The sequence below is a fragment of the Colobus angolensis genome, unplaced genomic scaffold (genome assembly GCF_000951035.1).
Source record: "Colobus angolensis palliatus isolate OR3802 unplaced genomic scaffold, Cang.pa_1.0 Scaffold158, whole genome shotgun sequence".
Taxonomy (NCBI): Eukaryota; Metazoa; Chordata; class Mammalia; order Primates; family Cercopithecidae; genus Colobus; species Colobus angolensis.
The window spans coordinates 1,427,764-1,441,193 of record NW_012114688.1 but is presented as its reverse complement, the minus strand read 5'-3'; the positions used below and the strand labels follow the sequence as shown (position 1 = coordinate 1,441,193).

At 40.7% G+C, this 13,430-nt stretch overlaps 2 protein-coding genes across 11 annotated transcripts in view; one reads left to right on the top strand and one right to left on the bottom strand.

Annotated features, from left to right (window-relative positions):
- MIER1 (mesoderm induction early response 1, transcriptional regulator) overlaps positions 1–5,550 on the bottom strand; it is a 67,801-nt gene extending 62,251 nt beyond the window's left edge. For 3 of the 10 annotated variants that reach the window (XM_011936860.1, XM_011936866.1, XM_011936867.1), the window contains exons 1-3: positions 5,350–5,550; positions 4,204–4,304; positions 1,185–1,258 (exon numbers count right to left, since the gene is read on the bottom strand). In XM_011936860.1, coding sequence (XP_011792250.1) covers positions 1,185–1,244 — 60 coding nt within the window. In that variant the 5' untranslated portion in view covers positions 1,245–1,258; positions 4,204–4,304; positions 5,350–5,550. Of the gene's footprint in view, positions 1–1,184; positions 1,262–4,203; positions 4,305–5,349 lie in introns of those variants that run through there. The other 7 variants (XM_011936857.1, XM_011936863.1, XM_011936869.1 and 4 more) reach the window with 5 other exon arrangements.
- Positions 5,234–13,430, top strand: part of WDR78 (WD repeat domain 78) — a 106,838-nt gene continuing 98,641 nt past the window's right edge. The window contains 2 exon segments of the mRNA XM_011936870.1: positions 5,234–5,695; positions 5,698–5,782. Of these exon segments, the coding sequence (XP_011792260.1) occupies positions 5,614–5,695; positions 5,698–5,782 (167 nt within the window). The 5' untranslated portion in view covers positions 5,234–5,613.

The window sequence follows — 13,430 nt, the reverse complement described above, 5'->3', positions numbered from 1 at the left end:
CGCGCGCGCGGCCCCGCGGCCGGCCCTCCCCGGGAAGAGCGGAGGGGGCGGAGTCAAGGTGGGTGTGGGAGGAGGTGGGCATCCATGCGGGGCGCTTCTCTGGCTCTAGCTGATCCGCGACTCCAGGCGGAGGGGGTGGTCTACGGATCAGAGAGGTCAAGGAACAGTGCCAAAGGAGCCACATCCAGCATTGACACAGCAGGGGAAAAATACGTAATATTTTACATGTAGGTCGTTTTTGAAATGCATTTGCTAAAAAACGGATGTTGCTGTGATGCAACAGCGGCAAGAATTGTGCTTTGAAAGCGGTTATGCCTTGACAAATATTTCTCAATCAGTAGATTCCCGACAGGAAATGTAAAATTCTATATCCCCAAATCTCTAAAGAGGTCAGAGCAAAAATTAATGGAAGGGGTTGTGACAGGCAGTCTGCCATCCTCATGTCATTTGCGTTTTCTCACACACTTCTGTCATGCCAGTAGCAACAGTTATGTACTGGTTGAATTTTGCACAACTAGACAAGATTGAAAATACTGAAAATTGACTATTTTATGGATATCATCTATTTAGTATCATGGAGGGAGAACCTACTTATTTGCAATGCCTGAAATGCCGGTAACTTGAAAGTTTAATATATTGGCCTACAGCTGCCAATTGGCCATGATAACAATGCTGATGATAGCCAGAGCCAATGATTTCAAAGTAACTAACATGTTTCACTTCCATTATACTAAGGCAGATACTGAATAACACAAAGGTGACATTAAAACAGTCACTAACATATTTTACTAAACCAGTTTTAAAGTCTTTATTTCAAAAGACTGAGATTTTTTTCCTAATCTTCAAGAGTTCCTCTTAATGCAGTTTCAAAAGTGGCTACCAAAATCAACCATTTAAATACGAGAATTATTCATTCCCTTCAAATAATGTGAACCAATGCTACAATATATTGCATAAATGTGTACATATACAATTTTCCTTAAAGTTTATACTTAACTTATAATGCAATATAGGGGAGGCTATTAAATTATTTATATTTCCTTAAAATTCTAGACTCTATCAAGCATTTTCCTATTTCCAAAGATTCAACGTTAATTTGAAACTGCTATGTCCAATAATAATCTGTGCATGAATAAACTGCATTTACAGATATATGAAGTAGCTGCTAAGTGAAAGGACATTACCTGGTAATTTGACAGGAAAAGAGTCCACAGACAGTCTGTAAACCAATTAAACATAAACATCTGATGCACATTTTCTACTGAAAGAAAAGCAAGGGAAAGAAGAGAAAGGAAAACTTTAAGGTTCCCAAATCTACAAACAATTTTTACCATTAACTGTACTGTACAGTATTTTCATTTTATCTTTTAGAAAACTTATATAAAAGTGTTTTTGAGGATTCCTTGGGGGAATAAGTATTTTAGCAGAGGTATATAGCTTCTAAGAGTTACCCTGTTGAATTATGTCAGTGCTTTGGACTTGAAATAAAAATGACTTTTTAAAAGTGTCAGTTCATATCCGAATAGTTTTCAATCAATACACTTAATGAAAAGAGCTGAAGGCAAAGAACAATGGATGTACATGGACCTGAGGTAGGTACAGACACAATTAGGGGCCTAGAGGTACAAACTCAGGCTTTATACCATGGAGAAGGAGGGTTTTCCATTAAAAGATGAAAGCTAATTTATGAAATTTGCCTACCAAAGGAAAATTAAAAGTGTTAAAATACAAGGTACGGGAATAACTTGCTTGCTTAAGTAAAATGAATCTTTGATTCTTCAGTTAAATTACCAACAGAAATCCCAACTGTGATAAAGAGCAGGGGATCACAGTCTAGTAACCTATTGAATGAATCCTAAAATTGTCAGGAAAATGAAGTCTGAAACATTTCTGAATGGGTATCTATCTTACTGTTAAATAATTTTTTGTTTTTTTTGAGACGGAGTCTCGCTCTGTTGCCCAGGCTGGAGTGCAGTGGCGGGATCTCCGCTCACTGCAAGCTCCGCCTCCCGGGTTACGTCATTCTCCGGCCTCAGCCTCCTGAGTAGCTGTGCCTACAGGCGCCCGCCAGCACGCCTGGCTAATTTTGTTTTTTTGTATTTTTAGTAGAGACGGGGATTCACCGTGTTAGCCAGGATGGTCTCGATCTCCTGACCTCGTGATCCGCCCGACTCAACCTCCCAAAGTGCTGGGATTACAGGCGTGAGCCACAGTGCCTGGCCTAAATAATTTTTTAAGTTTATTAATATTGTGTGTCAATATTACTAAATTTAAATGGTATTATTATTATTGAGGGAAGAAAATCTCTACATTTTTCTTCTTCCCCTTTTTATAAATGTGGATTCAGTGGGTCTTTTTAGGTTCAGATATTATAAAAAAGAAACAGCTCTAATACTGCAATTCATAGGTAACACATTACCACTGAATTCAGTATACTTCCATTATTATTTTATTTTAGTGATACACTTAACTGTAAAATTTTCAGGAGCCACCTTAGGGAATGAAAAGTCTTTATCAAAATGCTTACTTACCCTCTTCAGTATTAAATATATAAAAATTAACTATTCACTAGTCATAGAATTTTAGTATTGGATGGCACCTTAGAGATCTTTTAGTCAATTCTCTACCCTGTCAAAATAGTAATCTCTCATCATGCTTCTACTACCAGGCTTTTTGCCTATGTTTAAACACCTCCAGTGACTCACTATATCTCATAAAAAGGCTTCTCTTTTCAAAAAAGGTTCAAATGTTTAAAACATTCTTTTATCATGCCAGAATCTACCTCCTTGTTGTTTCCATCCATTACCCTTAGTTCTTCAGCACTTTGGATTAATTCAACAGACATCTTCTTTGTATCCAAATGCAAACAGTTAATATTTATACTTGGGTTAACAAAAAAAATTATTTTTAAAGCCTATTCATACTAGAAGAGTTGAAAATAGGACATGACAGAGCTAAAGGCATGAGAAAATGCACCATTAATTGTGTCTGCTTAATTACACTTTGTTATTTATTAATGTGATATCCAAAACAGTAGTTCTGTTGAAATTGTGTATAAAATATTTAAACTAAAAAAGTGTGGCGAATTCCAATTTTATGTGAGGTTTGTGATTAATGTCCCAAAACAAAAAACCCCTATAGAAAGCCTGAATAAATGCCTCTTCAGCTCCTATTGCCCACCTAAAAGCTGCCTTATTTTCAGGCAAACTAACATTAATTTTTATGACATTAAGCTACTCAAAACTGCTATTATATTGATAAATCATTTGTGAGCAATTTACTGAACCTTCCATTCAAAAGTTATTAAACAATTCTATAGAGGCTATAAGGCGCACGCACACACAAACCCCTCAGTTATTATTATGCTTTTAACAAAAGCATTTAGTATCACAATCTTACTTCAACCAGTACCTTAAACGAACCAATGAACAAACTTCTTCGGCAATTCACATATACCTAAGAAATATAACCTTTTATTCAGTACCAACACCTGATTCAAATACAAGTAATATATATATATAAAATATATAAACCTGTTATGCAATCCAAAAAGGTACCTCTCAAAATGCACCAAGAAAATACTGTATTTGTAATAGTTTAGACTCTGGGGTTAGCTGACTGCAATAGATTAATACAACACATCCAAAACTAAAAAATTCTATATCTAACAATTTTTAGGGTCCATGAGTCTCTTTTGAGATTAGTTTATAAACTATTTCCTGAAATTTTTATTTAAAAGCAACAGCCTACACTATGTCTTTATGATGTGATGGTAAAATTGTATGGATAATTACTAATTTGGTTGAAAATACCTAAATCTAAAAAACTTAGCCTATTACATTTGGAAGCCCCACATCTATAGTGACAATCAGCATCATCTTTTCATTAGTCTCATTTTTTATTATTAATGCCACTCTAAAACGCTTACGTAGGCTTTCGGTTCTTCAAATAACAGTTTTGGATTTTCTTTTCATAAGTTTTACATAGTTCTATCCAGTGGCCCCATTTTATCAGCATATTACAAACTGTATGTTTATGGTTCTTACATTGATGACATGTTATTTTTATCTCACCCAAATTCTGGAAATTTTTGGCCCATCAGTTCTCAAACACTGGAACATATAAGAAGAGTAATATAATCTCACATTACTTGAGGGAGTTTGGATTTTCCCTCCCTTAATCTCCAAGCGTACCCCTGCCTACCAGCATCACATCCGTCTTGTCTGCATTGAACCTCAACCAGTTGGTTCTTAACCACGTCCGAAACTCAGCCAGGCACTGGGAGAATCGAGCGACCACACCATCTGGATCAAAGGAAAGAGAGCCTCAGTAGCAAGGAGACAGAAACGAGATACAAGCTCACCATCCACCCTGTTTCACATGTTTAAAAAGACGGTCGGGAATTAGGACAAGGATCCCATGACAATTTTAGAAAAACATTTAATGAGCCTTAAGTCATGCAATTTGTAACCAATGGTAAAGGAATAAAAGCGACCCAATAAATACGTCGCCTCATTCCACCCATGAGTGAAGAAGATTCAGTCAACTCCGGGTCATCTCGGTGAAGCGGCCTCAATAGCCAAGTCAATCTTGTAATTACATAAGTTCTTCTGCAGAAATACAGAATTGTAGCGTTGGAGGAAGCTTTAAATAGGGAAAACTGAAGCCCAGAAAGGGATAGTGACTCGCTCAAGGTCACACAGCATGCAGGGACCACAGACAGGCTCCAGGCCAAGGACCTAGCCACTAGAAGCTGAAAGAACAAGACTAAAGAGCGGCGAGCATCTGTCCCAAGGGATCCTCCTACGCGCTAGGAGGACCTCGTTTCCTCACAATAATACCCTATTCGAGTCTCTCCTCCCTCCCTGACTCCATCCGAAAAGCGCAGGTTGGCCCAGGGCGCTGCTCACCATAAAGGCTGCAGTGCAAGCGGGAGCCTCCCGGGACTGGGACACAAGTGAGGGAAATACAGGAGAAAGAGGCGGAGCCACAGCGGGGTGGTCAGCTTAGCCCCACCCCGGCTGGGATCAGGGACCGAAGCGAACGGGGCGAGGCGAACTCACTCCGCAGCGGATTCCCAGCGCGCCGCCGCCACCAGGAAGGCAAAAAGGCGGCGCTGGGAGGCAGTGGGCGGTGGCGGGGAGGGAGCTGCACATGCGCCTTCGGCCGCCGGCAGCGAGCAAGCCAGGCGCGTTCTGAGGCAGCCCCTCCCCGGAAGTTAAGGGTCTTCCGGGCGGTACACTGCTGTGGGGGAGGGGAAGGAGAGAAAGGGGACTGAGGACACCTCAGGAGCCCCTCATCCCAAACTGGAACAGAAGGGGAGAGATGGCTTGTGGAGGCTGCACTTACAGCCGCTGCCGCTGCTGCCGCCGCCACCTTCGCTGCTGCCGCCACCGCCTGAAGAAGCCCCATCCATCCGCCTGCAGCCGGGAGACTCAGAGCCTGGGAGGGGCCTGAGGCCCGGGCCGCCCGCCTCCTTCTTCTAGTCGTCGTCCGGAGCTTCCTCCTGCTCCACCAACCCTCTGCCCTCCCCTCCGCCTCCGCCCTCCTCCTCGGCCTTGTGCCGCCAGCCAACCGCGCGGCCGCTTGTTGAGCCAGAGCTCCACCGTCGCCATGACGTCCGGCAAACATTCCCGAGCCTTGGCCCGAGCCGCCAACGCAGGGGCTTGGAGGTACAGGGACTTCAGAGGCGGCCAGAAAAGGGGTGGTGGACCACTCCCCAGCTGGTCGCCACCATGCCAGTCTCTCCGGCAGGCAGTCACAAGCAGCAGAACTTCAGGTTGTAAGTTCCGGCGTTAAAACCGTAGTCCATTCCCCGGGGTCCCGGAGGGAGCCCTTCTATTAATGGATATTTCTACATTTGGAAAGGGCCGTACCCCAACTGAGTTCAGTCTCTAGACCTCGAAGCGCCCAGACGACAAATGGCTCCTTTATCGACCTACCACAGTCTTAAAAAAAAAAAAAAAATCTACTGGGCCGGGCGCGGTGGCCCACGCCTGTAATTCCCAGCACTTTGGGAAGCTGAGGCGGTTGGATCACCTGAGGTCAGGAGTTCGAGTCCAGGCTGGCCAACATGGTGAAACCCGGTCTCTACTAAAAATACAAAAAGTTAGCCGGGCCTGGTGGCACATGCCTGTAATCCCAGCTACTTGGGAGGCTGAGGCAATTGCTTGAACCCGGGAGACGGAGGTTGCAGTGAGCCGAGATCGTGCCATTGCTGCCCGAGCAACAGAGCGAGACTGTCTAAAAAATAAAATAAAATCTCTACTGCTGTGCTTGCTCTGTGAGAAAAGACCTGGTTTGCTTAGAACCATCCTTCCTCCTAGCACTTCTAGTTTGTTAAGGCCTGCAATCTCTGAAGCTTGGTGCCTTCATGCTGTGCCCAGACGTTCAAGAGCCTCAGCTTCTGTGAGCCACCAGGCCAAACACTGCTGTGCTCTGTAGTAGAGGTATTTTATTGTCGTCTCCTCAATACCATCTTACCTTAAAACTAATTCCTGCTTCCAACATTCTACTGTTATGCATCAGTTGAGCAAGACTGGAGAAAAGCACACAGCTATGTGGACTTGTCTTTAAATGGTTCGTTAGTACTGCCCATAATACTGTCCACTAAGTTCCTCCAAAGTTCCTTATTTGTTTTCTCTTCCCCTCTGCAATCTCCTCCACCTCAGCTAATCTTTCTTCAGCGGAACTTGTTGAGAGTTCTTGGGAGAGAACCTTGCATTCTCTCTTGAATATGGTACTCACGCTTTTGTCCATCCTACGGCTCCACCAAAACAGCTTCTGTGAAAGTCAACAATAGCCATGCAGCCAAATACAATGGCTGATCCACAGTTTCATTCTTTGTTAAATGAAGCAGCGTTGGTCTAGTTTATTACTTCTTGAGCTTTGAAAAGCTGTATTTGGGTTCTGAGAAACCACTCTTCCTAGTTCTTGTCTTGGTTCATGGTTTCTCCTTTTCCAGATCCTTTGCTGGTATCTGTTCCTCACTACCATAACTAAATACAATCATGCATCGATGGTGATACCTTCTGAGAAATACCTTGTTAGGCAATTTCAGCATTTTGCAAATATCTTCTAGTGTACTTACACAAACGTAGATGATGTATGGGCTACTATACACCTAGGCTACAAGTGTATAGTAGGCTGTACACCTAGGCTGTAGTAGTCTATACATCGAGATTTGTGTAAGTACACTAAACGGTGTTCGCATAATGATGAAAATGCATTTGTTGTTTCTAGGCTACCAACCTGCATAGCATGTTACTGTACTGAATACTGTAGGCAATTGTAACACAATGCTAAGTATTTGTGTATGTAAACATAGAAAAGGTAATGTCTTGTGCTTGAATGTTGTGACAGCTACAACGTTGTTAGGCAATAGGAATTTTTCAGCTCTGCTACCAGATCACCATTGTATATGTGGTTCATAGCTGACGATCCAGGACTGTATTGGTGTTGCTGGGTCAGTCCATAAACCTCTTCACTCTGATGTCTTTAAGTATCACCTATAATGATGATTCACAAATGTTCATCTCCGGCTAAGACCTCTCCCAAGAAGACAGACTTTAAGAAAAAACACCTGCACTTATAAGTTAATAAACATCTCAAAATTCACATCTACAACTAAGTGTATAATATTTTCTCTCTTTTCTAATTAACTGCCATCTTTCTCATTTTAGTAAATGGCAAATTCCACTCTTCAATTACTCACTCAGGTGAAAAACTTTGGGATTACCCTTGACTTCCATCTTATACCTCACTCCATAAGCAAATTTTACCATTTCTACCTGCCAAATAAATCCAGACTACCACTCCCATGTAAATCACTGTGTTACATTGTGATACCCACCTAAATAGTCTCCTTGCCAACACCCTCCAGGTAGTAATCAATGTGGTTCTGCCCAAAACATTTCTCAAGTTTTTTCCATTTCACTCAGTAAAACTCTTTACAGGACCCCAGAGGATTTCACTATAGACTCTTCCCCTTGCCTAATTACATTCCGTGTTGTTCCACAGCACATCAGGCACACTGTGTTCCCTCTTTGGAGCCTGTGCTCCAAAGTAATATAAAGTAATAATACTTCACCCTTGGAGCTCTTCAGTCCCTCACCTTTGCTTGAATTTTTCCATAAAATTTATTCCTGCCAGGCGCAGTGGCTCATGCATGTAATTCCACCACTTTATGAGGCTGAAGTGGGCAAATTGGTTGAGCTTGGGAGTTCACAATCAGCCTGGGCAACATGGCAAACCCCTATCTCTACAAAAAATTAAGCCAGGTGTGGTGACGTATGCCTGTAGTCCCAGCTACTTGGGAGGCTGAGGTGGGAAGTTTACTTGAGACTAGGAAGGTGATGCTGTAGTGATCCATAATCACTGCCATTGTACTCCAGCCTGGTTGACAGAGTTAGATTCCGTCTCAAAAAAAAAAAAGTTTTTCTGCAAGTTTATAGTATACCTGCTTATTAATCCGTCTTCACCTAAGGATAGTACTCCAAAAGGGCAAAGATTTCTGTTTTGTTCAATACGGTATCCATTGCCTAGAATGAAGAAGGTGCTAAATAAATATTTGCTGAATGAATATTTACTTCAGTAACTTTGGTTACTGCTTATCTTGTGTGGTTTTTGTTTTCACCTTGAGGTATGGAAATTTGAAGGTAAAATGAAATTGAATTTATTAAATTGAAAAATATGAAAACTGTCCAACTCATAGTATGGGGTGTAAGAAAAATTCCTTTGGGAGTTTCTTAAATGTTGACAATTTCATAACATGTAGAAGAAAAAATGGGGTGGGAGATGGGAAGTAGTATAACCTTTATTTTTTGCAGTAGCCATGTTATCTAATTAAAACGAAGTTTCACAGACAAGTTTACAACCTTTTGGTTTGACCTAATTTGTTATTTCTCATCTTCCTTCTTTTAGGACTTAATCCTGACCTTGGAAAGGATCTCATGAAGCAAATATTTGTCAATTTTCCACTTTCTCTTTTCCTGTGTTAGATCCTTGCCTTTAGTTTTACAATATTGGACAAGTCTACCATGGCAATAAAAACAACTGCTGATTCTTCAACCCTTCATCCTATTTCTCTGTCCAGTGCCTTTATATTCCTTACATGTTCATGTTTCCTTTTGATTTTTATTTAATGTTTTTATCTCTGCTTACATTACTCACCTGTTCTTGAATATTATCCACTTTTTCCATTAGAACCCATACCATATTAATCATAAGTATTTTAAATTCACAGTCTTACAGTTATAAAATATCTGTCAGTCAGTGTGGTTCTGATACTTGCTTTGTCTCTTCACACTTTTTTTTTAACCTTTTGATATGCCTGACAATTTTTTGTTGAGAGCTGAACGTATTGTATAGGTAATGTAAACTGAGATTAAATAGGCTGGTAGTGTTTTATGTTTGTGTCACTAGGAATTAGGCTATGTTTACTGTTTAGTTGTAAATGTGTAAGGCATCCTTTTCCTCTACTGTCCTTGTTTCTGTCTCTTAAAATTTCCCTAGGGACTTCTTAAATAAAGTCAGCCTTGCAGTTCTTTCCATTGTAATCCCATTATTATACAGGAGCCCTATAGATGTGGTGGTGAAACAGGATAGTGACTCCTTCACAGGTAGGAACTGGAGTGCACAGGCACTGGCAGGGGCAAACTCCACTCACTCGCTGCTCCACCCCTCTAGGGAGGTGGAGCACAGGTGAGTGAATGCAGGAGCCAGAGTGAGTGCTTTTGGGCGCCTTCAAGAGTGAACTGCATACTCGCTCCCCAGCAGTATCTAGGGGAGGGTACCCACGACCCCTGAAACCCCAGAGGAGGTGTTACAGTGCCCTTTTAGCTTTGCTGTCTACAGAGAGCTTAAGTGTTAACAGCTCAGTGGAGGGTCAGCATGACAGCCTTTTGCACCCACACTCAATGGCTCCTGAGTTCTTGTCCAGTGTCCAGGAGGAATGAGGTCGCATGAGAGTTGAAGCTGGTAAATGCAGGGGATTTTATTGTGATAAAAGTGGTTCTCAGTGGGAAGAGGAGCTGAAAAAGGGACGGAACAGGAACGTAATCTTCCCCTAAAGTTCAGCCATCCCCAGCCAGATTCCTCTTCAAAGATACACCGTCAAGCTGTCCCTCTGAAGTCAAGCCACTTCTCTCTGACGTCCAACCATAGTTTCCAACGTCCAGCTGCTTCTCTTTCTGCCTGCTGAGCCTGAGGTTTTTATGGGCACAGGATAGTGGGGCAGAGTGGGCCATGGGTGATTTTGGAAAAGGCAGCATTCAAGCAGGAAAACACAGATGTATGTTCTTACTTTGGGCCATGATTCCAGGCTTGAGGGTGGGGCCCTTGCCAAGGACCTGCCCTCTTCTGCCTAGAATTTCCCTGCTTCCTATTCCTATCAGTGGGAAGATGTAGGGGGAGGGGAAGGGTTTGACAATCCTATGATTAGCTCTTAGTGTTTTAATGGGTCTTTGTCCCTGAGATGAGACCTTGACAAGTGCTTTTCAGTACATTTTTTCTTTGAGGGGAAAAGATGGCTAATGGGGTCCAGAGTTGGGTATTTCCTTTCCCCCATGTCAGTTAGACCCTGATAAAACTCTAGTTAGGCTCTGGTAAAGTAGTTGTCCTTGAGCGCAGGTGCTTGTTAAGGAGAACATAACATTGTAGGTGTATTTTAGAATGGTTACTTCCTATCCACCTGCTAGAACCATGAGGAAATTTTTCTTTAATCTTCATCCTGAGAACTTTGTGGCCACATAGAGGTAAAGCTCATGAAAATGTAGGGGCCCCCCAGATTATTTTCTTTCTCTCGTTAGTCTGTACTCAAGTCTTCAGTAGTTAGCTAGTTGCCTTTTAAATTGCTGGCTTCAGTGGCATTTTCTGCTCCCAGTAAGTTGTGATTCTCTGTTTTCAACTTGTCTCCAATTTTCAAGGTAGTTGTTTGTTCTCCTTAAATAGAGGAAGAACTGTTTTTTGAATTAATGTGAGGTTATTTTATTGTCCATCTATTCACTTTGAGATGGCTGTTAAGCTATCTAGTAGTCAGTTATTCATATGAGTATGTGAACCTGAGAATTTGAGACAGGTCTCAGTTAATTTAGAAAGTTTATTGTGCCAAGGTTCAGGATGTGTGCCCGTGATACAGCCCCAGGAAGTACCGGCAACATGTGCCTAAGGTGTTCAGGGCACAGCTTAGTTTTATACATTTTAGGGAGGCATGAGACATCAATCAATATATGTACGTTGGTTCTGTCCAGAAAGGTGGGGACAACTTGAAGCAGGGAGGGGGCTTCTAGGTCACAGGTAGGTAAGAGACAAATGGTTGCATTCTTTTGAGTTTCTGATAAGCCTTTCCAAAGGAAGCAATCAGAATATGCATCTATATCAGCGAGCAGAGGATGACATTGAATAGAATGGGAGGTAGGTTTGTCTTGAGCAGTTCCCAGCTTGAATTCTCCCTCAGCTTAATAATTTTGGGACCCAAGATATTTTCCTTTTATGTTTCCCCCATTTCTTTTTAAAAAATATTTTCAAGAAAACATTTTAGAAGAAAATGAGTCTCTGGTCTTGGGTTTTATCTGATCTCTCATGGCTAGGACAGTTTATTCCTAGATGGGTTAGGTCCCAAAAGCTCATTTTTAGCAGATTGTGAAGTCTCATGTCCTGTGAAGAGGAAATGGGGGAAGAAGGGAGAAAAACAACAACAAACAAACGAACAATCCTGGAAAAATTGATATAGGCTATATTACTCTGAAATCCATATATCAGTAGGTAGGTATGAAAGTGGCTTAGGTATGTAAACAGGTTGCTGTTATTTTCTTCTGAAGTTTAAGTTGTCTGGCTTCAGTTCGCAGGGCTTTAAGAAAGCACAAGTTAGTTTTCAGTGACTCCAAATTAGGAAAAATAGGGCAAATAAGAAGGAAGAAAATTGAAAACATTATTTTGAAGACTTATAGCCAAGAAAAATTACAATTTGGTCCAAACTAGAAAATAATAAACATTGAGAAAACATTAGGAAAGACTAGAATCTAACAACAGGTCTACTATAGTTGTGAAATGTAATTTTTCTCTCCAGTTTCCCATTTTTACTAAAGACAAATCATGGTACATCTGGTTTGCTTTATTATACTTGGCCTAATTTTTCTATACAGTGCAACAAGAAATTTTTTACATAGGCTTTTAAACTGGCTTTGTTGGACTTTCATAGGAGGAATCTCAGATAGGACTTTTATAAGCCGAGCCCAGCCATGGGTTTATGCAATCAAATACCTATGAGTTGGGTGAATTTCCTCTCCTCTTGAGGTTCCAAGATAAACCTGAGGCTTCTGGGCCTGTCAGAAAGTGACATTCTTCACTTAGCACAGGTCAGAAACCCTGTACAGGCACTAAGTACACAAAATATGAGGCCAGTTTTTCCAAGGGTTTTATTGGTTCCATAAGTCGCGTTTGATTCCTTAAAGGAAAGCACACCATTTCAGTCAAAGCCTTGGTAAAATAACCAACTTCTCCAATTGTGTCCTGTTACAAATTAAAACAGATTCTTATTGCACTTGTGCAAATAACTGTATTACCATAAGTTAAGAATACTCACAAATATTTCCAAATTCTGGAGAAATCAGGTAGTAAAAAACAAATATGCTCAAAATTTTGTTCATAGGAGTATACTAAACTCTTAAAAGCTGTCAGTAGCTCAAAAGAAAAGTTTCAAGACTCTAGAAAACAAAGGATAAGCAACATTTAAAGCAAGAGTTAAAATGATTGCTTTAGTCTCCTGTCAGTTCAGTTTATGGAGTTAATTCCTGTTCTGCTTAATAGTCATGAACATTTCAGCTCTCCATGAGAATCCTGAAATTTTTTTTTCCCCTCCATTGTAATGTCACAATCTGCAAAGTTATCAGAAACCTGCATTTAAGAACACCTGTTACAGTTCCAGAGTTGATTATAGAACCACCTAAAAAGGACCAAAACAAGACAACAATTGTCCATGGATGACAAACATTTTACGGCAACCACAACCATAATCAGAGACACAATTGACAAAGAAATGTGTTACCTCTGTGGCACACAATAATTTAACAACAATTATAACTACTGATAATGTACATAAGTTATATCAGAATTATAGGAGTTTCCCATCATTTTGGAACACATACCAATAACATTTATACAAATATAGCCCAAAGAAAACCAAACATCATTTCATATTTGGCAATGCTTCCTGTCTAATTTTTATACCAAATAAGCCAAATTATGTCATTTTTGGACTTTAGGGGAGCTAATATCTTAAAGGATTAATTAGGAAAAGACAATTTATAAATTGATTTTGGAAAGCTTATAGAATATCAAAGGTTTAAAAGACTTGATATGAAATAGGAACATAGGTCATTGTAAAATAAGTCATTCATTTAACCAAAGTGATCACTCAAGGATTTCAAAAA